General features: G+C 42.9%; 1 protein-coding gene across 1 annotated transcript in view; it reads left to right on the forward strand.

Annotated features, from left to right (window-relative positions):
- LOC144798715 (FRAS1-related extracellular matrix protein 1-like) overlaps positions 1-24,965 on the forward strand; it is a 1,110,445-nt gene that overhangs the window by 1,022,889 nt on the left and 62,591 nt on the right. Inside the window, exon 31 of the mRNA XM_078669731.1 lies at positions 16,621-16,916. Within this exon, the coding sequence (XP_078525857.1) occupies positions 16,621-16,916 (296 nt within the window). The remainder of the gene's footprint in view (positions 1-16,620; positions 16,917-24,965) is intronic.

Consider the following 24,965-nt stretch of genomic DNA (forward strand, 5'->3'; position numbering starts at 1 on the left):
AAACTATAAGAGAAATCACTACCCCTAAAAGGGTGCCAACTATACATTTTGCCCTGCGGTTCGGGTTGCCGGCCTCCATGTTTTCAAACAGTGTAGTTTTGGGTGTTCTTCTAGCACCAGTTTCTCCTTCTCTCCGAACAAAGTCTCTCTTTCGAACAGCGTTTCTCTTTTGAACACCTGGAAGCTGACAGTTTACTCCGCAAACAACATTAGAGTCCTGTAGAAATAGACAACCCTAGCCCTTCTCCGTCCGCTAAAAGGAAGTCCCTACCATTTTCTTCTTCCACTCGGCGCTAGGTTATCTTGCAGCAATATTTACAAAGTTCTTTTCAAAGTCTTTTATCAATCTGAAACTATAAGTGTTCCAAGAAGTGCCACCACATCCTCATAAATGTCCATACGAAGAAGGATTCCCTCAAGTATTGGGCAGTTCGTACAACAACATGGAAATTCGACTGTCTCTAGGATTATTCTTCTTATTTCACTCAGGAGAAGAGGACAAACGAAATTAAGAGTTAATGTTTTTTCAATCTCCACTCCTGGTACTATCAACTCTACATCCACCGTTACAAAGGGGTCCGTTCTGACCAAGATCACTTTCTTCACCTTCCCAGTTCTGCGCCCCTTTGAAGACATCCGCAACAAGGTATTAATCCAAGACAATGAGTGTTCCAAGAACTTCCACTACTCGTTCAAGCATTTCCAAACGAAGAAGAGTTCCCTCCAATATTGGATATTGTGAACAACAAACCGGAAAATCAACTGTCTCTAAAATCAATTTTCTGATTCCGCTCAGGAGAGGAGGATAGGCGATGTTGAGTGTCAGCAATCTTTCGGCCTCCACTCCTGGTAGCAGGAACCTTAATTGCACTGTGATAATTGGTTCAATTCTGATCAGGCTCACTTCCCTGACCCTCCCGGTTCTGTGACCCACGGACATCTGCAACGAGGTAGGTCCAATCAGGAGTAGAGTACCTTCTGCTAGGCACTCGCACCCTCCTTGATCTTCTGGGACCCTCCTGGGCTTGATCCTGGGTATCTTCTTCCGGATCCGAGTCTTCGGATATAGGAGCAAGCGTTTCTTCCCGAGCTGACCTTGAGCTTAGCCCCCTCCTTCTTTCCGGCCAGGTGGCTGCTACACGCTTCGTTCTCCTATTTCTCGTCCTCACACTCGGTTCTTGATCGCTCTGGTACTGATCTGTGTCTGAGTCGTATTCACTGCAGCTCTCTCCTTCAGTTGCGTCTTCGGTCTCACTGCCGTCCTGCCTTCTTTCCTCTTCTGGATCAGATGTGTTCCCAACTTCTTCCGACACCCCCACAGCTTGACTGGTCCCCCTTTGGGATTCTTCTTCCACTACTGGACTTTCGTCTGGGAGAGGAGCTGTTCCTTCTAGAGGTGCTGGAACTCTTCGAGTATGGGATGCATGGATCCAATTTGGCAGCCCTCCGCACTTCACCGCGGTATTCGTGATCAGGATTACCTGAAAGGGCCCACGCCAACGTACATCTAGGCAGTTCTTCTGGACGTGCTTCTTGACCAGCACCCAGTCCCCTGGGCACAGATCATGACACAGGTTCCTTGATGATGGAACTTCAGCCGCCTGCACCTGAAGGGACACAGAATGGATGGCGTCAGACAGTCCCTTACAGTAATCCAAGATCAGATCATCTGTAATGTTCAATAAGGCAGCAGTTGGAACAGTGGGAAGTCTCATGGCCCTCCCCATCAGAACCTCGTGTGGAGAGAGACCTGTCCTCCTGTCAGGTGTGCTACGCATGCTCATGAGTACTAAAGGAAGAGCATCTGGCCAACTCAAAGATTTGGTTGAACAGACTTTAGCTAGTCGACTCTTCAGGGTGCCATTTACTTGTTCCACGATCCCTGAGGCTTCTGGTCGATAACTACAATGCAGTTTTTGATCGATCTTTAATGCAGAGCACAACATCTTCACAATTTCGCTGTTAAAATGTGTTCCTCTGTCCGATTCCAGAGAGGCAGGCACCCCGAAGCGTGGTATCAACTCCCTGAGCAATAGTTTGGCTACTGTGAGTGTATCGCACCTGCGTGTAGGGTATGCTTCAACCCATCTGGAAAATATGCATACAACCACCAAAACATACCTAAGGCGGTTGATTTTTGGCATTTCAATAAAGTCCAATTGCATTCTATTGAAAGGCCCCCCAGACCTCCCAATGTGACTCAGTGTAACTGGTGTTCTTTTCCCTATGTTTAACTGTTGGCAGGTAACACATCGCTTGCATACTGATTCTGCCGCTATCCTAAATTTAGGGCAATACCAAGTCTGCCTAAACACTCTCAGCATAGCATCTCTTCCTAGGTGTACTGGACCATGTATTTGTCTTGCCATTGGATTCGCTAGTTCCTCAGGTAACACTGCCTCCCATCTGCTGAAATCCAAAAATCCATCTCGCTTCTCACACAACCTGCTATCTCCCATGCCTTTTTCTCTGTTTCAGGTGCGTTCTCCTGCATCACTCTTAAATCCTCCCAAGTGTCTACTGTTTCCAACATCATGCTCAATTCTGTCTTCTCTTCCGCCCCTTCTATTTCTACCTTTGTGAAGGAATAGTCCTGCTCCGCACAATAGCGGGCGACTTCGTCTGCATAACGGTTACCTTGTGACACAAAATCTGTATTCTTAGTGTGAGCTACACACTTTACAATAGCAATGGCAGCTGGACCTTGTAATGCTTCCAACAACAGTCGCACAAATTCTCCATTTCGAATGGGCGAACCAGAAGAGGTCATGTAACCTCTCTGAGACCACAATTGCCCGAAATCGTGAACCACACCGAAACCATATTGACTGTCAGTGTATATGGTGACTCTCCTTCCGCTACCTGCTATACAGGCACGAGTTAATGCAATGATTTCTGCTACCTGTGCGGAATGTACTCCTTCCAGGCAAGCGGCTTCCACAACTCCAGTAATGGTGCAAACAGCATAAGCTGCTCTCAACCGACCAGTATCATCTCTTAAACATGAGCCATCGACAAAGTAAATCTCATCAGGGTCAGACAACGGCTCATCCACAATATCTGGTCTGGGCTTCGTGCATAGTTCAGTCACATCAAGGCAATCGTGGTCTTCACATTCTTCGCCTTCTATTACAGTAGGTAGTGGCATCAATGTAGCAGGATTCAAAACAGAGCACCTTTTGAGGGTCACGTTCTCCGCAGCAAGGATAACTTGCTCGTAGCGCGTGAGCCTGCTATTAGTCAGATGCTGCGTCTTCGTCCTGGTCATTAGCAATTCTACAGAATGTGGTACATACACCACTAACTGGTGTCCCATAACAATACTCTCACACCTCTCAATGCTGACACCCGTTGCAGCAACGGATTTGAGACATCCGGGCAACGCTGCGGCTACCGGATCTAATGTAGCCGAAAAGTAGGCAACTGGTCTACGGGCATTTCCATGGGTCTGTGCCAAGACTGACAAAGCACATCCCTCTCTCTCACAGCAGTAAAGCGAAAAAGATTTCTCGTAATCGGGCATCCCCAGAGCCGGAGCACGACACAAGTCGTCTCTCAACTGCAGGAATGCCACTAGGCATTCATCGTCCCATGGTACCGGATCACTCACCTCCTTGTGCGTCAGTTTCTGTAAGGGCTTTGCTTTCAGTGAAAAATTAACTATCCACTGTCGACAATACCCAACCATTCCTAGGAACATCCTAACTTCTCTCTGTGTCGTAGGCGCATTCATCTTCATTATCGCCTCAATCCTATCTGGAGACACCTTACGCTTCCCCTTTTCTAACCGGTGCCCCAAATACTGTACTTCTGTCAAACAGTACTGTAACTTGCTCGGAGATACCTTATGTCCATTTTCAGCTAAATGGTTCAACAAGGCAATGGAATCTGTTTTACAAGCTTCCTCGGTCTCTGACGCAACAAGTAGGTCATCTATGTACTGAACCAGAACCGAATTCTGCGGTAGTACTAGATTTTCGAGATTCTTTTTCAACAACTGGTTGAAGATTGATGGGCTGTCTGTGAATCCTTGTGGGATTCGACACCATGTTAAGACGCGATTTTCCATTTTAAAAGCGAAAAGGTACCTGCTTTCTTCATCCAATGGGATTGAAAAGAAAGCCTGGCAAAGATCTATCACTGTGAACCATTCTGCTTGGCATGGTATCTGAAACAGTATCACTGATGGATTCGGTACCACTGGACAACATGAAACAACTATATTGTTAATTTTTCGAAGGTCCTGAACTATTCTGAATTTCCCACTAGGTTTCTGCAAACCCATAATCGGGGAGTTACAAGGACTTCCCACGATTTCTTGTAGTATTCCCTGTTGAATCATTGACTCGATCACAGGTTTTATTCCTGCAATCGTTTCCTGGGACAATTTGTATTGAGGCGTTCTGGGATACTCGGCATTTGGCTTTACCATGATTTTCACTGGTTCTACCCCCTTGATCAATCCTATTTCCTCGCCTGTGAAATCCCATACCCCCGACGCCACAGCATCTCGTAGGTCCTGGGGAAGATCTTCTACAGTCAGAGTAGGATATAGTTCTATGCAAGATTTTGAATTGGCTACCTTGAAGGTAGCGTCATCGTCTGTAGTCTGTACCTCTACTCCTTGCGGGGTGCAGTATATTGTGCAATTCAATTTGCATAACAAATCCCTTCCTAACAGACATACAGGACTCGAATCACATACTACAAACTGATGTTCATTCATATGGTTTCCTATTTTCACGGATACTGGTTCAGTCAAGGGACTAGTCATCCTTTTGTTTGCAACTCCTACTACTTGAATTGTTTCCCCTGACATCGGTAAATCTGGAACCACCACTGATCTCAGAGTTGATCGAGTAGCTCCAGTATCCACTAAGAACGTTGTAGGACATCCTGCCACTTCAGCCTCAACAAATGGCCCCCTTTGATCCACCTCTAGGACTGCCCCGAGGGTACAGTCCTCTTCCCTACTCACACGCTGTCCTGTCAATGGATCAATATAATAACACTTTTCTTCCTCAATAAAAAGAGGCATCTGTTTAAAGACCTTTCCCCCTGTCGCGATTTTCGGTGGCTGTGGAAACTGAGCTCTTGGAGCCGAAGTCCCCCTTTTGACCACCTTGCTTCCTGGGACGGTCGCCTTTTGAGCTGGAACCTCTTGAATTTGCTCTTCTAATTCTAGCTCTCCATTTTCGGGGTTAAAGGGACACTCGCGTCTCCAATGTCCCACCTGGTGACACTGGTGGCACTTTGTCGTCTTCTTTAAAGTGGCAAAGTCTACTTTAGGTCTCTGCCCTTCTTCATTATCCTTGTTCTGACCATTCGACTTTCGTCCCATCCCCTGTTTCTGTTGTCCGCCCTTTCCGGCTGACTGCATTTGCACCACCATCAGCTTCTCCTTTAGATTTTTCTTTCTAGAATCTATTTCGTCACTGCAGTATCTTGCATATCGCAGGATCTCATCTAGTGGTTTGTTTTGCCAACAGATTAAATGTTGTTGAATCATCAAACAAATATCTGGTCTCAGCCCCAAAACGAACTTTGACACAAACTGTCCTATGTCTTTGGGATCCATTACATCGAGTCCACTATATTGTTTGAATATTTTCAGTAATCGTTCATAAAATTCATGAACTGTCTCTTTGGGTTCCTGTCTTGTTCGGTCTATTTTTACCCAATCTATATCTTGTGGAGGCACTTTATCCTTTAGCCAGGCTATTACTCTTTCATATTTCTCCATGACACTGTCCGACGGTCCATTAGTTCTAGCATTCCTCTCAGGTTCTACATTTGGCCACTGGACACTAATCTTGCAGGTTACCCACAAATCCCCTGGAACCACAATGTCAAACAAGGTGTTCAAATCAATCCACAATACTTTGGAGATCTTTACAAACCTCTCTACCTGCTTATACCACTCAACTGGATTCTCCCTTAACTTCGGAAATGAGTTGGTAAATGCAGCTAAATCTCCTCTACTCCAGGGCACATGTACATAATTTCCGTTCGATATTTCTCGCAAAGGGAACGCCTCCATCTGCATTACCCTTCCCTCTGGGGACATCACACTTGTACTCCGTCTAACTGTACCCCTTTTGGACCATCTCTCCTCCCATTTGTCCAGATCTCTCCACACCCTTATTCCCGATATCAACTCTCTTATGTGTGGTTTTAATCCTGTAGTTCTCTTCTCGTCTAGGTCTTGGTCTGAGTACTGCAACCTATGGTTACTCTGTAATGTCTTTGTTCTGGACAAATCTACCATGTACCTGTCTGCCAGGTTAGACAGTTTCTCATGAATTGCTCTGGCCTTTCTAGTAATATCCTTTGCTATAAATAGCAATTCATCTTGTTCGTACAACTCAATCCTTTCCAAAGGCACCGTCCCTTCTATAATCTCGTCTAGATCGGATTTTAGGCTGGAGACATCAAGCCTTTTAACCTTTATAGCTGCTTTCAGTACTTCGGCTCTCGGTGCTCCTTCAGCCTCTCTCTCATCCCAGCTCCTAGTTCTTTGTCTAGGCTCTGGTGTGTTATGTGGAGTCCTCCCATGCTCCCATCTCTCTAGGTCCCATGCCTTTCCATCTTCTCGGAGTGTATGGTGAAACACTCCTTCGCGCCTCATAGCCCCACATTCCCCATCCTGTCTAGGTTCTCGGGATGCATGGTAAGGCATTCCGTTACTCCCTCTTTCTTCTCCCTGCATCTGTGACCTCTGATCACTTGATGTATGACGTGATCTTTCACTGTTCCCTCTTTGCCAGTGTTGTACATCTTTCCCAGGTGCGTGATGAGTGCACCTAAACCTATCTCTGTACTCTTGTGTTCTTTGGTCTCCCTCGTTTTGCATGAGGCGAGACATCTCCTCACACTCCATACTCCTACCATTCTGCTCCTGCTGTTCCCTCCCATTCGTAGGACGTGTAACTCCTCTATTCTCCTGACTTTGACCCTCTCGCCCCTGACTGCTCTCGCTAGCCCCGCAATGAGATACAGTCCTGTTACCTCGGTTTTCCCACTCGGGTTCTGTTCTTGACCTATTACTCGGAGTTACCGTGGACCCATCCCATTCTCTCAAATCTGCTCTTAATTCTGTATAATATTTCGGCCGTGGTCCCCTCAGGTCCATCGGTCCTCTCTGACCTCCCTGTCCTGTGTTGGGACCCACCGTCGTATCGAATGGGGTGTTCCACGTTACCGATCCTGGCAATTGCTTCCATGCATTTGTCGTGTTATTCCTCCTTTCCATCTCACTCCTTTCTCTATCTAACCGTGCCTGCTCTTCCCCTCTCCCATGATCTGGATTGTAAATCGACACTATAGGTCCTATGGTAACAGGTACTTGAAGAGCATCCGGTAATCCAAAAGACTCAGCCTTTTCGGTGATTGGCGTCTTTTGTACCACAAACCTTCCCACTACACTCTGTATTGTGTTGTTTTGAGGTGTCTCCTCGCCTTTGATAGGTGTCCATTCCGATATAGGGAGTGGTGTAAACCCCTCTATGGCAGTCCCATCTTCCCTTGCTAGTCCTCTATCTTCAATTTCCCCGACTCTCGGAGGTGGTCTGTCTATCAACAATCTGTTTATCACATTGTCCTCCGAATCGCTCTCCTCATCCTCTTCCATGAGGTTCCTCCCACCTACCACCTCCCTCATTGGATACAACTTCTCTACCTCAATAGCCTGTACCCTCCATCTCTTTGCCTCTTCGTCCCATTTAGAATCTCGCACTGCTCTTACCGATCGAGTCAATCTTTGTTGACGCCTGTTCAAATTCCTGTCGTGCGCCGCCCTAATCCATGCATTAAGGGCCTCAAACTGGGTTGGTCTAGGCGGGGGTTTCAATGAGGACATGGTTGCTTTTAACCGATGTAACACTTCTAACTTAAACGTCCCATACTTAGGGAACTGCATTTCTTCATTTCCTTCCGTAAGCTTATTCCAAGCCCCAATCCATAATATCGTATGCAACCCCACATTCGCTGCCATATAATGAGCTGGTGTACCCTCCGGCGGTGCCTCTTCCCCGTAATAATGTTCACTTCTTTTTCTTTTAAAAATCCCTTTCAAACACTTAAAGCACTTCATGATTTCTCTTTTCTCCGCGTTTGTTTACTTCCTGATGACAATCTACCAATCACCGCGCTGTTCTCGCTAACTGGCCTATCCGATCGCGACTTCTCACTGATGTCGCACCAGCCGCCCAATCGCGTTGCGGCTCTTGCCTCGCCACCCTATCTCAGCGCGGCTCTTTCTGACGTCACTCGTCCCCCTTCGCAGCAGTTCCCCTCCTTTTTCAGCTCGTCTCCTCGGTCATGCGTGCATCCCATTCATACTCTGAAAAATGATTACTTCTGTCCAAGCGATCACCTTTCTTGACTGTACGCCCACAGTCTTTCTGTAGTTGTCCCCTTAACTTGACGAAATGTCTTTCCGTTTACTTCCAGACAATCGCCTTCTCTGATAGGTTACTCACACACAGTAACTTCCGACCAGCGTCCGTTACTCATACGCTCACTCTTACACTCCCCCTATCTCGGTCCCACGGCGGTCAATGGTACCTCATGACTTCCGTACTATGGTCGACAACTACTCTGGATGTTCGATACACCCAAAACCACTTAAGCTCTGGCCTGAACTTAAGATTCACCGGTTCACCCGTTTACCAGGTAACCAATTTACCAGGTTGCGCGCGCTCACAACCTTCTCACAATCACGCTACAGGCATTCAACTCCGCAAGACATTACAATACAAATACAACACAAAACACCGCAATCTGTTCACGCATGACCCTTGTTATACTCACTCTCCTCCGATACTGCTGCTTTTCTCGCCCCGTCTGCACCTTCGGCGCACGATTCTTCCGCTGCTCGTCTCTCGATGTCTAGGGGCCTTGGGGTAAACTAACCTAATCTAGATTACCTTCCTCAAGAAGATAACCATCCTAAACTGCTACCAACTGTTAACGCGGGGTTTCTGGTCTCTATTTACCTTACCAGATCCCAAATCATGTCGACTGAATCGTTGGTACCTGTCATTGAGTAAAAGATCATCTACTACTAGGTTAGTCAATTAAGAACTTACACCACTCTAAATAACCACTGACCAGTGATAAAGTTTAAAGATTTTATATAAAGTCAAAGATAATTGAAGATACAAACTTCTCAAGATAAGGTTTAAAAGGTACACTGGTATCACTATAAACATATATTCTTTGAATAATCTATAGGTCATAAAACATGTGTAAAACTTTGTACTTGGTGCCTCTCGACCTCTTCTGTAACGAGCACATTGCAGATCAAAGAAACAACATTATCTGTTCAGGCCTACTTGATTTACATGAAGCGGGTCCCTGCACTCTGAAAACATTTTAACTTGATTTAAACAGTATTCTTTAACTAGCACACATTTCTATAATGCAACACATCTATAAAACATATACTTCAATACTAGGCCTAATAATACATTTGCACTCTAATGACTTTAAAATCCACGTCACTAAAAGTGTAGCAGCATCTTTCGTTTCCTGTGAAATGCCATGTGGCCTACACATTTTCATGGTTTGCAGAATTACATTTCGTTTTCACTTATTCATTTAACGTGTGACTCCAGCATCATTTTAACATTTCTACAACCTCTACATTAGTTTTCCACTCTTATATATGCATCTATTCTAATTAAAACAAACACTCATATATTTTCTCTTATATAAGTTGACACTCTTGTGCAATACAATTTAAACTAACACTACGTGCTTGGAAATATGGTGTACTTATACATTTTTCAGATTTGTGCTCTCTCATCTGCGTGCTTGCGGGTGAGTGCCCATATGTAAGAGAGGGTGTGTATGAGTGAATCGTGTGTGTATGCGTAAGCATATGTGTTTCAGTGAAAGTAAAGGTCAAATGGCGTGTGCTGTCATTCCCGTTACCCCTAACATTTTGGTGAATTGACGTCCATGTTCGGGTGGTCATAACTTCAGAAAGGAAGGTTAGCGGGCGTCAGTCACTGAGGGCCATATTATCAAGAAAGGGCGATACACTATCGCCGCTTTTATCGGCAGAAAACTGCAGCTAAAGCGGTGATAATGGCCTTGATAATAGGCCCTTGTGAATTCCCATAGAAGCTCAGGTTCTGGTGTTAAACTGGGCTACTATGGGAATTTACCAGGGCCTATTATCAAGCCCATTATCTCCCTTTCTTGATAAGGCCCTGAGGGGCATATTACCAACAACTAGCGATAATTTTTGTCTCTAACTTGTTTAGAGACAAAAATTATCGCCGCACATCGGCGATTTTTATCGCAGATAAACCTTGCTATTAGCAAGGTTTATCGCAAATGCGATAAAAAACGCCCGCAATGCATGAATATCGCTGAAAAGTCAGCGATATTCATGCATTATCGAGCAAATGCTCTTAGCCATGTTATCCACCTCCCATTGGATAACATGGCTAAGAACTGCTCAGGGCAGGTGTTAGCTTTTGGAGATATTCGCGCTTAGCGCAAATATCTCCAAAAGTTGGTAATAGGAGATAGCGATGTTAGCGACTGCTTCCAGTCGCTAACATCTTGGCACGCCCACTTTGCATATCATTAGTGATAAATATCACTGACATGCAAAGTGGGGCCCATGATGGTCGCTATCTCCTATTAGCTGTCGCTAACTGGTGTTAGCGACAGCTTGGTAATAGGGAGATAATTTTATCTCCGCTTTCTTGGCTTTTAAAGCCAAAAAAGCGGAGATAAAACCCCTTGATAATATACCCCTCAGTTCTCCCGCATAATATCGTCTTCTTTCGCCGAGAAATGTAGTAGTATACTCTCAAAGTTCATCCCCCTTACATGCAAGAGAGTAGTAGACAGCCGAGTAAACAGTTTTGTGACGTTCGGGATATTAGCGTCTACTCTCGAACCTCCTGAACTCTTTAGTGGGAACAAACTGTTCATCTTTCCTTGTTTTGGCGTTCCGCCCGGCGAACAGTTCAGTAGATGGAGCAATTTGACAAGTACGGAGGGTCTCTCTGAGATTTAACGCTGTAACGTTTCTGTATGCCAGTCACACACGCGAGGCTACTTAGAGCCACTTTTAGAATGAGTGAATATGCACCAATGAATTATAACCGCCAGGAGAGACATTTGATGGTGCCAGAGTAGACGCAGTTGGTCGAAACGTGAGTGGACAGCGCCACACTGCGGCCTCATGCATTGTTTCTTTAATGTACTTTTTGTACAAACGAGCCTAATACTTGTGTTGTTTTTGGCGGCGAGAAAATAAACAATGTTTAAAAGAGTGCACCTCAGTGAAAAATTTTGATCGGTAAAGTGCTACCAAAGTTTTTAGCACGTAGCACACCTCTTATCTGAAAGTTTCAGATGTCGATTTACCCAGGTCCCTTCAGGGCATAGTCAAACTGCAAAATGCCAAACAGCAAGTATGTTGCTGTGAAACACAGTATTTAACAGTATACTTACTAAATAAGTAAATCAATCTTTATTGCTTAGTTAATTAGAACAGTTTCATCCTTCAAATAGTTCAGGTGAAAAAAAAGTATAAAATGTTAAATCCAGCCCCGACACCCAAATGGACTACTTTCTGAATATTGACTAACTATTCACCAAGAAAGTAATTGACTTACTACTTGTATTGCCTGCTCATAATGTTCATGTTGAAGGAGATGCATAATCTTCAGAGTACTTCTATTTAGTTACAGGCCAGTTAGTTCATTGTTTTCTTCTCTTGAAGTTTCAGTTCAGCAATGCCTTTTCTTTGTGTGGACATGGGAGCGGCCCTTTTATTCGTTTTAGCTGAATCGAGGTCCATTTTCTTAGCCATTCTCTTGCTACCAACCTCCCTATGTGAAGCCAGACGTCCAAAGCAGACTTTGAGAGTGAAAATATTTACGTGGATTCATAAATACAAGCACATCATAAATTATTTAAAGTAAACAAAGCAATAGGGCATCCGTAGAACAGCCTTTGGTTTTCCGTGAAACCACAGATGTTTACAGTCACTCGATACAGTGATCACCAGTCACTCGATACAGTGCAGTTCTTAATTTGTAAAAAAAAAACAAAAAAAAAACATGTGGCAGGGCTCTGCGGCAGGCCACTGTAGCTTGCATCTTACATTGCCCCTACAATTCTGCAAATGATAGTAATAGCACAACTACTAACCATCACACTCCTACGAGTGTAACAATTCGGACTATTTTAGGCCCCCTAAGTTATAAGAATGGCTTGGGGAGCAGGTGTTTAATGTATATTGAATTAATAATTAACTGTTATTTTGGTCACCTCTAAATCATGCCAAACAGTGCCACCTTGTGGCAGGCTGTCACAAGCACGGGTGTTGACAAATAAGTGCCAGTTCTAAGCATCAGAAACCACCAGCTCAATTTAAGCACTGGTGTAGTGTCTGTCGTCGAACAGTCTGACACTTCTCCCAGTTTTAGCAAGTAACACGACTTCGTGCCACAACATTTGAAGCACTCTTGCTGTTGAAGTGCTGCCAGTCCCTTAACGGGACTGGAACCTGATCTCTACTCCATAAAACTCCTTAGGGCAGACTCAGATATAACAAATACAATGTATATTCCCATGCCAGTGACAATAAACATGATTCAGTAATTCTGTCATTGGAAGCAAATGTACTCATAAATCAACATGCTCAGACTTATTAAACTGTTTTTGATCTTAACATGTGCCGCTGCCGCCTCCTATATAGCTATGGTCTTCGTTGTCTATTTACACGTGATCAGGGAAAGCCTAAACTTCACCCTTCCTCCCCAGCCCCCTCACATGCTGTGAGAACAGGCATGTAGCCAAATAATCTTTTTATTTAGTTCCTGATGGGTAAGGTTCGATTTGGTGAGTTGTAAGAAGACGTTTAAAGAAAAGCAAACTTGTATAAATTGCCAAAAAATAAGAATTTATTTGAACAAGGCTTAGCAGCTTCCCTGTCCTCCATCTTGTGTTTCTCCAGCTCTGATTTGGTTAAGCTGCGAAAGTACACATCGGTCCCAGGTCTAGACAACACAGATGAAGCAGAAATCCTCATCTTGCACTCTTCTACGTCATCCTCATTCTCTTCTGAGATGATCTGTGGTTGGTGGTCCTGTTCCCAGGTATAGAGGGCTTTCTCATACCTTGCCCCCCCCCTTTGGCATTATGGCCAACTCGCAGCTTCCTTTCTTTGAACAAGGACTTCATTTTCACTATAGTAAGGTTAACCAGGACAGGGAGATCCACCTCCATGTCCCAAAAGAAAAACATCATAATGCAAAATTATGACTAAGACTGCAAAATTCGAAAATATAACTTAATCAAACATTTAAAGAAAACACTTCTTGCCAATTCATTTTCAAAAACACCCATGTTGAACCTATTGTCTTTTTTAACCTAACATTCATTTGCTTTTGTCAGCCTAGCAGCCTGCTGGCATTTTTATACACCCAGTCTGCCTTATTAAGATATGATGGGCCCCAGTGCTTGATTTGTAAAAGAATGAGTGCCAGTGTCCAAAGCTCTGCTCAGAAGACGAGGTACATGCAATTAAACATCAGCACACCGAATACTAAAGCTGCAAAGTCCTAAGTGCATCTCATGACTCTTTAATCTGCTACCGGACACTCCCTGAACCTTTATCTCACTCCTGCAGGTGCCTGCTTTCTCCATTTGACCGGTTTCCCCTCTGACTCCTCTTTAGCCCTTCTGCTTTGTGTTGTTTTCCTCTCTTGCACTCAGGAAATATCTGATTTGGAAAAATAAGGGCTGGTTCCCAAAATGTAGTGCCGGAGGCCCCCACCGGCAACCACCGGCTCACATTAAGCACTGATGCGCCCTCTTCATATGGCTGGGAGCCCAGTGGGGGATGAAAATGTAATTGCTCTTGTCTGACCAACTCCGGCCTCAATGAGGAAAATTCTCTGGACACGAAGGGTTACAAAAAAGGTGTAAAACACATTGTTGGTGACTACGGTGTTATACTTTAATTGCTGAAGAAGCTAGGAGGTAAATACCAATCGCTGTGGTTCCCCACAAGTGAGAAGAAGATTTAAAAAAGAAGGAGCCAAACATGACCTGATGTGTCTGAACCATTTGAGAGCAGTGCTGCCACTTCAGGGTTGTGTCCCTCAAGTCAACAATGTGGCCAGAAATGTTACTACTCCAGTGGTAGGTGGTCCTGTCTCAGTTGGCCATTCTAGCTCATTGCTTTGCTTTTTGTGGTGAAGCTTACAAGAATACATTTCGTATATTGCATAATACCAACCCAAATTGTATGCAAACTGCAAAAGGGCTCCAAGCAAAGGTATCTGACTAACTGAGAAAATATATGTGTAGAAATGATAATTTCACCTAAGCACTCGGTACATTTTGGTTTTTACTAGTGAAACCAACAAATCAGTGCCTTGTGCATCAGCCACAAAGGGATATATAGGGGAAAACCTATCTACCTAAATAAAATTACCAGGGTATCACCTGACCAGACGCCAACTGTCAGCCCATCTCTACCTGCTTGCCATGTACTCCACCGATTACAAGCAGTTGGCGGAGAGAGCTCTCCATTGTCAAAGCTCCACTTCTTGAAGCCCTCATACTCTCTACGTCATCCCCGCACAAGAATTTTTGAATTAAGATGTGGTTTGAGCCTTATCGTAGAATTATATCAGCCTCAATACACCTTGATGGTCATGGATCTTTGCCACACATTAGTAAACACTTCTGTTGTGTTTACCTGACTTTTCTTATTAGGTATAGTATCTCTACCATCCCTACATTATTGATTCCAAATAATTGCAAAGTGATAGCAAGTGTGCTGCAAAAATAGAAATTATTTAGGCGTGGTGTTTAATTTACAGGAGCATATAAGAAAGATTTGTGAGTACCAAGAGTCCTGCTATACATGCTAGACTTTCAAGGGTTTTGTAGTGTAGTTCCTATTATCCCAATAGGCTCTGCGCATTGGAATAATATCTTCAATAGTATAGACCTAGGGCAGAGGTTAACTAGGTCTTCTACAGACGATATTAGACTTAAAGTTTTGTGTTTGCCAGCTAGCTCAGAGTTCACTAGAACTTTCTCGAATAGGCAAGGAGGATTTTAACCTCCCTGGATAGACAAGAAGGGATTTAGTTTCTGACAACCATAGAACATGACAACTTTGCTCTCCCCTAATCAAGAGTGTATCTCTAGAGTCGTGTGAAAACAAAAGACAACTTATTTTCATCAGTCAGTTCAGTGCATTCTTAGTTTCACCAGATTGTAGAGAAAAGGAAGAGACGGGCGTGTTCAATAAAATATGTTATTTATTGATCAGTCTCCTTTCTCATACAAGAGAAATGAATCGCTATTATTGTAATACTTATAGTTAAGTAAAGTGCATACAGTAAAGACAGAATTATAAAATAATACTGTAAAAGCATTGATATGGTTTCTGAGCCATATGATACTTTAAAATGGATAAAATAGATACATACATATATACATTTGACTAATCATACTCAACTGGTGCTTCTAACCACGCCTACCCCAGTGTACCTGACCTAAGCCTAATACGTGGGCGGGAGTAGATAAGTAGCAGTTTAAGTTAAGTTTGTTTGCCAAGGGACTGATTCGAGAATTCTCTGCAAGGGGTGATTCAGTTCTGTACCTGAGATCTAGAATGATGGAGGGCTGGCATCTCTTATCCCAGGTCTTGATATTCCAGCTGCCTGCGAGGGCTGCTTGGAAGCGCCGGAGCTGGATTTCTCAGCAGGAGAAAGGCAGCGTCTCGTTCTCAGCGCGTCAGGAAGGCGGGGCAGCGCCTGTGGGCTTCGCTCTCTGCTGGGCTCCTCGGCACGTCTCGCTGCTCCGATCTCGTCACCACCGCATGTGTTTGCTTAAGGCAATGTCGGTAATATTTATACCTGAAAGGTGCCGAGAATGACGTAAGGATGGACATATATACGTCAATAAGGATGTCATATGAACGGGCTCGTTCGCACATTCTTTTGCTGAAGTTCTCGGTGAAATCAAAACAATGGTTATGGGAATTTCTCAGGTCGCTGTAGGTTTGATTTGTTTTGAGAACTCCGTATGCCTTATCAGGGGCTGGAAGAATATCGCTTGTCTAATTAGATGGCATGCGTTATGACCTAATCAGATAACGCGCTTCTGTGCCGTGGTGTGGCTTAATCAGATAACGGTTTTTGCACCGTTAGATGGCTGCTAGTTAATTATTAACCGAACCAGGGTCAGGAATAGGGGAATCGATACAGTACCTATAGGAATACATCACAGTTTCAAAAACTGTCTACCCATTTACCTATGGGTGCAAGGCTGATTATGATGAATATTTTACCTCTCAATCTGCAATCTACTTCAATACTTATATCATTCTGACTGTTACAGAGCAATAAATTAATGAGATAGATTGACACACGTCTCATGAAGATTTATAGACTGTTCACTACTTTCTTGATCATTTATTGTCTTCACAAACGTTACACATATATCATTCCATATAATACACATACATCTTTCCATATATTTTGGACAATGTATATGACGTAATGAGAATGCTGCATCAAGTAACTCAGTGATTTAAAAAAAATGTTTTTTGTCTGTCGTATTTAGGTGGATGTATTGCACGGGACTTTAGGACAAGTGGCACCCATGAACTGCTAGACGCAGGAGGTTCTCTTTTGAAACCTTGGGTGAATCCTTCAACATCTCAATTTACTGATAGAGATGAAAAGGTCACAAGAGTAGAAAACCCTGCTTTTGGAAGTGAGCATGACCATGTTCCAGTTCTCCGTGGTGATGTTCCTCAAACCGATCAACTTCGACAGTTTTCTGAAAGTGCATTCATAGATACCGTCACACCGAAGCCCATACGAAAACAGCTGACTGCTGTTGAAAACAACAGAGAGGTAAGTGAATTTTAGTATACAGCCACAACACTGTGTCATGTACCACTTTAAAGGATTTAGATATTCAGCAAGGCAGACCTCCATATTTTTGCTTTGTTGCCAGTATTTTTTTAAGAAAAGCACAAATTATAAAAGTTGAAAATGAAAGGTGAAAGTTCTAGTAAGGCACGGCCATACTGGGAGTCAGCCATACCCTAAGGTACTGCTGGAGGGCATCACAGGTCCTGGACAGCAGCATGGATGTTCTTGATGGTGTCAGATCAGGAGTACCAATGCTGCCTTTACCAACAAACCCCAGCATTCAGTAGACAAGCTACAAGTTTAGCGTACCTTTATTTTTCTGCAGTTTGAATTAAAAAGTAAATTCCCATCGAATTTTTTTTTTTATTATGCATCAATAAGTATTGCATTTGATGTATTGAATTAATAAAAAGTAATGTTGTTATATTTACAAAATATATATTCTTACATTATTTTTTATTGCAAAATTGAGTATACAAATATTTTATAATTAACTAGTAAATATGGACTATTTTATATTGTTTAACACTAAATTATAATTCATATTTAATTTATTTTAATTGAACATTATTTCCTATAGGTATTATGTTATTTCACACTCTCCATTATTTTATATCAGAGGTTGCAACGGCGGTTGGCTATGTGTGCCACTGGAATTACTGCTGGTTTTTTTCCAAGTAGAAACTTACCCTCGGATTTTGTAAATGAGCAAAAAGTCGTAAACTAACTCAAAAGTGTCAATTATTCAAAAGTGTACGCTTCCTTTGTGAATTACAGATCACTTTGAAAACTCTCAGTTGGGGACCATATGTCACTGAAATCCTTTACATCGGCATCTTATATTAGCTCCTCGATCAACACAATAAACAAAATCAGATTCTAATACCGCCCCAAATTCGATATGCAAGAGTGGACACAGAGTTCAGCATAGTTGGTATCCTAATAACAGTCTCTGAACTATTTCTCTTTCTTCAACATTTTGAGCTAGATAGTTTTATAAAACCTAAACTATGTTAGAAATGCATTATTCATGCCTGGCTCTGTATTATTGCAAGTAATCTCTCCTGAATGTCCAGTCCATATAGCCAACAATAATGCTTATTTCAGAAATGCTTATTTATTGTGGTTCATCTTGTACTACTAAATTGACAATGGTCAAGTTGGAAGAGTTGAGAAGTAACCCTCACTTTGACCCTTTTACCAAATTCTTTCTTGAAGCTCCCACTCTACAATGGCCTTAGTGATATTCTCAATCCTACTATTAAATGATGTCTTTAGCCCATACTATGCACACTGATTTCATTTGATTTGATTCTTGTAAACCATATCTTTACAATAGTCAGTGTCTTGACAATAATTTAGGAAGATGAAAATATCCTGGTTTCACCTCCTTTCAAAAACTCATGTGATTAAAGATGGTTCTCAAAGACTGTGGCAAGGCGTTCCTCTATTTCAGCAGATGAAAAACAAGCATTGGCATAGCCAATAGGTCTCGCTTTTGGGACCGTATAAGTATTTAGTTATGCAACACAATATTCTTGCATGGCGAAACACTTATAAGGTCCACAAGGCGAGACCTATTGGCTATGCCAATGCATCCTCCCATAACTTTTAGCAAAAGTAAAGAAATAGAAGTTTTTTTCTATTTCTTTACTTTTGCTATAATCGCGGCACCCGCGCTTTACTTTTAATGCCCCTGACTTGTTGCTCAAAATGAAGGCAATTAATGATTGTACTAGCCTTTCACAATTGATAATAGCCTCTATTGATAGCATTCTCCTTACCAGCTGTAACAGTTCTCCAGTCATCTTACTTTATCGAAGCTTCCGCACTCCTGTGGTAGTCATGATGCTCACATAAGGTAAAGGTCATCTCAAGGACGGATATTCAAATGGAGGGTTCTCTCCTCTCCAGGTAGATCAGCTATCTGGCACGTGAGTGAAGAAGGGTTAGGTACGGGGGACGTAGGTTGTTGCTACTATTGGTTGGCAACAGAGGATGGGATATGTGATAACTTATTAGCAGCTGAATGATGAATGTGACTCCAATCAATAAAAATATGTAAACCATAAAATTGTCCTGTAATTTAAATAGCTAGTGTGGTTGCCTGATTGTAGGACATGCTCTACTCCTACGCTGTTAGCTCACCGAGGAATATTTAGGTAAATGATGAGCGCTACAAGGGTGCGTTTTTCTCTCGTTTGAAGCTGTGCCTTTTTGTGAGCATTAGACAAGCTGCCCTTGAGAGAGCAATAAAGATACATCCGTGGAGACGTTCTTGGTTTTGAGAATGTCTGGGTGATATTGGCCTGAGGGTTTTCTTCCTTAGTTGACTATGCCTGTGGAAATCTATGTGGAAATAACTTTATTAACCAGACAATGGAAGCTGAAGGGTTGGATCCAGGCCGTCATAGTTCACTGATAGTCTGTCCTGTGACCAGACGCTTGAGCTGATCCATAAAGCTTTGTCAGGGAGTACTTGTGTCTTACTCATTCATTACTTACGTGTGACTTACTTGTGAATCCCCAGCAGTAAGACACATTTACTCACAAAACATTGGCAATCGCACCCTTTTCTGTTTACTACAATTGTCTTGTGGTGACTTATTTGCACAAATATCCTCTTATTTATTGAATAATGGTGTTACTTGTGAAAAGGGTGTAACGGTTACTAGAAATTTACTGACCGCCTATTTTCCTCTGTATACGGTGAAGCGTTTAGCCACATTTCAGTTAAATTGCATTAGTGTGCCTCGTTTTCAAGAACGCAGGTATGGCCAAGCCCTAAACGCAGCTGAGCGTGGCTGCCCAATCTGCTCAGGGGACGGACTTGACCGAGGGAAGATGGTGACTCTCCTTCCAGGCCCTGACTGCCTTCCAGCTGCGGTTAACCCCTGAGGTGCTGTTCGATGCGCACCTCTAAATCAAAGCAGTAAATAGACGGTAAAGACGAGAAGGCTGCGGTCTCGGAGGGAGCACCGCCAGACAGGATGCTCCTGATAAATAGGCAATATATTAAAGTGCTGCACGCGGTGGATGGGGTGTATCCTTCCCCTCCAGCTTCCCCATCTGCTGCAATATGACAGGAAGGAGAGGTAATGTCTACTGCTGGCAAAAGTCACTTGAAGATCAGGCGCCGCTGCCTCGGTGAGTCTTAAAGCGGCAGGCTTTGATTTTAAAACATCTCTTCTCTGACAAACTGCATTCATGAAGAACAAGGAATGGCCGTGCGGTAGTAATAGTAGCGCCGCGCGGCCGTGAAAGAGAAAGTCATTGCGATCGCTGTGAAAGCGAAAATGATCGCAATGACATGTTAAAGCATGCAAGGGATGCGCGCGCAGCAGCGCACAGGCTTGTGTGCGTGAGCGCAAGCTGGTGGCTGCTTTGGTAGCACTTCGAAAAGCCGCTACTAAATGCCTCACCAGAGCAACACATGCGCTGGCTCAGGCAAGACCTAAAAAAGAGACGCCAGCTGTGAAGATCTGAATGGCCCGAGAACTACAAAGGGGAGTTTGAGTCTAGTGTGCGCCGAAGAAATATAGGCGTAAATCTGTGGTTTATATAAAGAAATTTAAAGAGAACTACTTTGCCCTTGAAAGTAAATTTCGTTGAATAAAAACAAGGGAAAATTAATTATCTGTGCCCAATCCCAACAAGAAGTGTAGCTGCCTTGTTCAACACCAGCCAATGATGACACAGAAGGTAAAATGCCAGAGCGATACAGCAAGAATAATCATGAACCATGCTGCATGAAATTACAGGGTTAACAAGTAGTTTTGAGGCCGAAAGAGACGCATCCTTCGAAGGTGGCAACAAGATGAGTCAATTCACTGCTAATGGTACATGCCACATTGAAGGAGTCACAATCTGCTCTTTTATTCGTTTTATCAAATTTACTTAGATAGAGGCTTTCCTTTCTCCTGGCAACATGGTTCAGTGAACTGAGCGTTCCTCACTGATATGTCCTGTGACCTGCAAGTCAAAGTTTGATCCAGCAGGGTATATTCATGTCTGTTTATCCATAGTCTTTCCAAGATAAATAAGTAAAGTATAAGTAAATTGTGCAATATCAAAGCTGTTTAGCTGTGCAAAAGGGTTAGAGCCATGAAGACTATTTACTTTGATTATGTCCTGTTCAGTCTGATCAACTTCATATTAAAAACACACTAAGTCCCTGATTTAGAGCTTGGCTGAACGGTTAATCTGTCCCAAAAACGTGGCGGATATTCAGTCCATACAAAATTTTGGAGCCTCGTCAGGTCGCACAACCCAGTATGCACAGAAAATGTGTTCGGAAAATCCAAAGAAGTTAACCAATGTATTCATTTTTTATCCAGTGTATTCAATCAGTAATCCAAGCATTGTCTAAACGTATTTGTATCTTCAATTTTCACAAAAGGTCAACGAATGCCCCAATAGACTTTACTCATGGACACGAGAGGCTAACAGTTCATATAATTAAACATCTGACTGTAATCCCAATGCATTTCGGGCTTTTTAGACCTTCTTCAATGGTCACTAGGGTGGATACATACTCATGAGAGTACCAGCAACCCAAATCAATTACATAACCATCAAAATTATAAACATTGCATGGTATTAACCTAAATAAAAATAAAAAAATAGAAAAATTAACATTCCTTTGCTCTATCATACAAAATCAATCCTGAATGTTTGTACTGCTAATTACAAATGATTTAGTTCAACCCAACCCAAAAACTGTATGTAACATACCATGGGGCACATGCATCAAGGTAGGCTTCTGCGATTCCTTAATTGCGATTATTAAGGATTCGCAATTAAGAAATCGCAACAGAAATAGCGATTTCTAAACATTCCTTAATTGCGACTCGTAAATTGCGAGTTGCAATAAAGGAATACCTCCCCATTCATTCCTATGGGCCTAGAGGCCCATAGGAATGAATGGGAAGACATTCTCAATTTGCGATTCTCAATTAGAGAATCGCAAATTGAGAATGCAATTTCAAGGGTGCAAGGGTGTCAAAAGGACACCCTGTTACACTCCTGAAATCTGCATATGAGTACATCTTGCACACACACATGCCCCAAGGGCATGTGTGTGTGTAAAATGGGACTTTGAAAAATGCACTTTAGTGCATTTTTCAAAGTTTTAGCAAATTACCATGAAGTTTAACTTCATGGTAATTTGTGCCCCCTATTAGCGAAAACGCTAACTTTGTTACTTTCATGCATTGCATTTAAGGAATCTCAATTTGCGATTCCTTAAATGCAATCGCAATTTAAGTAATCGCAATTTTGCGATTTCTTAAATTGCGATTTTTGCTTTTGGGATGATGCATCCCAAATGCAAAAATACCGGTCGCAAGAATCTGCCCGTTTGCGACGGGTTTTTCCTTTGATGCATGTGGGCCCATGATCCTACTTGTGTGCCCCATCATTGTATTACTAACTGCACAAACATGCTCCTGCAAATGACACCAACATCAAACCACGTGGAAGTACGTTGTTACAACGCAGGTTGTAACAACGCATACCTTTACCACGCGGCCGCTACAACGCAAGTCGTTACCACGACTTGCGTTGGAGGGCGCGGATTTAGGATTTTTATAATTTTATATTCCAACACCAGTCCCCGTAACAGTAGGGAAGGTGTTGGAATATAAATTTATAAAATTCCTTATCCCACAGCGCCCTCCAGCGCAAGTCGTGGTAATGACTTGCGTTGTAACGGCCGCGTGGTAAAGGTACCGCGTGGTAAAAACTTCGTGGTAAAGGTTGTTTACCAACCACGTAGTGTGTCCAAACATTTAAATGTAATGTTCAGTAAGTGTTTTCCTTTCCCCATACCGTCCCTCTTTCTTCAAAACACATACGCGACAACCCGCAAATTAAATTAGCCCCTCCATTCACTGAAAAATTAAGAACCATTCCATACAACCAAAACCGTCTGTGGTACACCAAAAGCTGGATATCAAACTCACATCGACCAATACCAAGTCGTGAACATGCCCACCGATGGGTGCGTGTTCAAAATGAGACGTGCGTATTCAACAGGAATCACTCAACTATGTTGGTTTTATATCGATCCAGTCATGTGATATTCAGTCCGCCATATTACAAGTGCATTCTATCCAATTATAGTTTTTGGGTGCTGGACATCAGCCGGAATCAGGTATTCTGGCCCTCCAGCATCCCTGCACCACAAACAGACGCGCTCCGAATCAGTGCCAAAGAGGTGGCAAAGTACAATCTGCTATCAACCTGCTCCAATAGTACAGGAGACATGTTTTCTTATGTATTCTGTGCAGAAATAACCATCCCTATGGTGCTCATACCCACTGTAGATGGGAGAATTATATGAGCAAAAATGTAGGTGGGGCACGTGCTGCTGTCGTAGGCATCTGGTCGTGCATAGCTGCATGGCTCAAGATTTGGCCACTTGTGCACCAGTATGTTTATTGAGAACCCATCTGTGCTTTGGCAACAACAATTAGACAGGTGACTGTGCTGCTCAGAGGCCTGGTTTTGGTAATTGTAACCTGTACAGTCAGAAGGTGAACTGTAACCCTCATGAGGAGTCGGTTAGGTTGAACTCTGAGCTGGCAGTTCACCACAGATTGAATATGCAACATTTAATATTCATAGGGGCGACACCACCACCCAAAAGTGATGTTCCAACTCGCAGCGGTACCCCGCCTTTCATGACTTCTTCACCCTCTGGACTATTGACATGGAAATGGTCTAGAATTAATTTTCACTGTCCAATACCCTGATTCTGGACGAGAAGGCAGGAGATTTTTTTGCTTATGATTAAGCTTTGTGTTCAAATCGGCCTCATCATTGTATTTACTGCCATTTGTTTGACATGTTGCCTTCCTTGGCAGACCTCACAAGCACTATTGCTCCTCCACTTCAGGAAGGAACTAAAGAATCACATCTTTCAGTAGCACCAAACAGCATGTGTTGGCCTCCTTCTCACTCGTATACCATGTAACATGTCCTACAGCTAGCTTTCTGCAATCTATGTACCCTGTATACAGGATCACTGGAATTATGCCATTCTGCTGCCATTATGTTTTCCACATAATAATGGATTTGCCGTAGTTGCCACATAATCCGTTATTTGAGGTGAAACTTTGCTAAAACAGTGTTAGCATGCGGATAAATGTTACAATTATGAAGTGAAGCTAGCACAAAAAGTGATGCATTAGGTCGCATAATTTGCTTTTTCTTGCTGCATAATTTAGTCAACCCTGCCACATAATTCAAGTCGCCCTTGACTATATACAAACATAATATACAATTGATATCTTTGTATGTGCCATGTTGCACTTTCTTGAAATGTAATATGTTTCTGGAAATTCCTGCAGTAATTACCGCTGCCAGGAATATCAGGTGCAGTAACGCTGAACCATTTATAATCCTAATTCCACTGAACACTGGAGTTTTCATCCAAATTGGGAGTACCAGGCCTCTCGCAATGATAGCCATAGAGCTGTAGATGTTTTTCATTCAATCTCAGCCCCTCCTTAGAGGAGTTTGGAAGCTTCAGACTGTGACTATCCAATATTAGCATTTCCTAAAGAGGCTTTAGTTCACAATTTAATTGTTACCAATAACTGACAAGAATAATAATCCTTCACGCAGTCAAAGATAAAACGTCTTTTCAGAAAAAACAGAATCAGCACGACAAGGAAGCCACAGTTATAAAACAGTCTGCACGGGGGATTAGGATAAAGAGCTAATTGGATTAATCTAAATTTAATTTATTTTTGATAGTGGATTTAACTGCAAGGAGCTGTATAGCACCTATCGGAGACCATTTCTATTATGTCTGGGTGAACAGAACCGAGAGGGCTGTAGATAGAACAGGTGGTTGCAGGGTCTCTGGATGTGACATGGAGGGAGGTGGAACATGTAATTGGGAGGGAATTAAACCGTGCCTTGAAGTTTCTTTTTTAACATTGTGCATACATTCAATGACATTTCTCAGTGTTGGAAAACAGGTATTGTGCATAATGCGGTCTTTATTATCGCATTAATGCA

The sequence above is a fragment of the Lissotriton helveticus genome, chromosome 1_2 (genome assembly GCF_964261635.1).
Source record: "Lissotriton helveticus chromosome 1_2, aLisHel1.1, whole genome shotgun sequence".
NCBI lineage: Eukaryota > Metazoa > Chordata > Amphibia > Caudata > Salamandridae > Lissotriton > Lissotriton helveticus.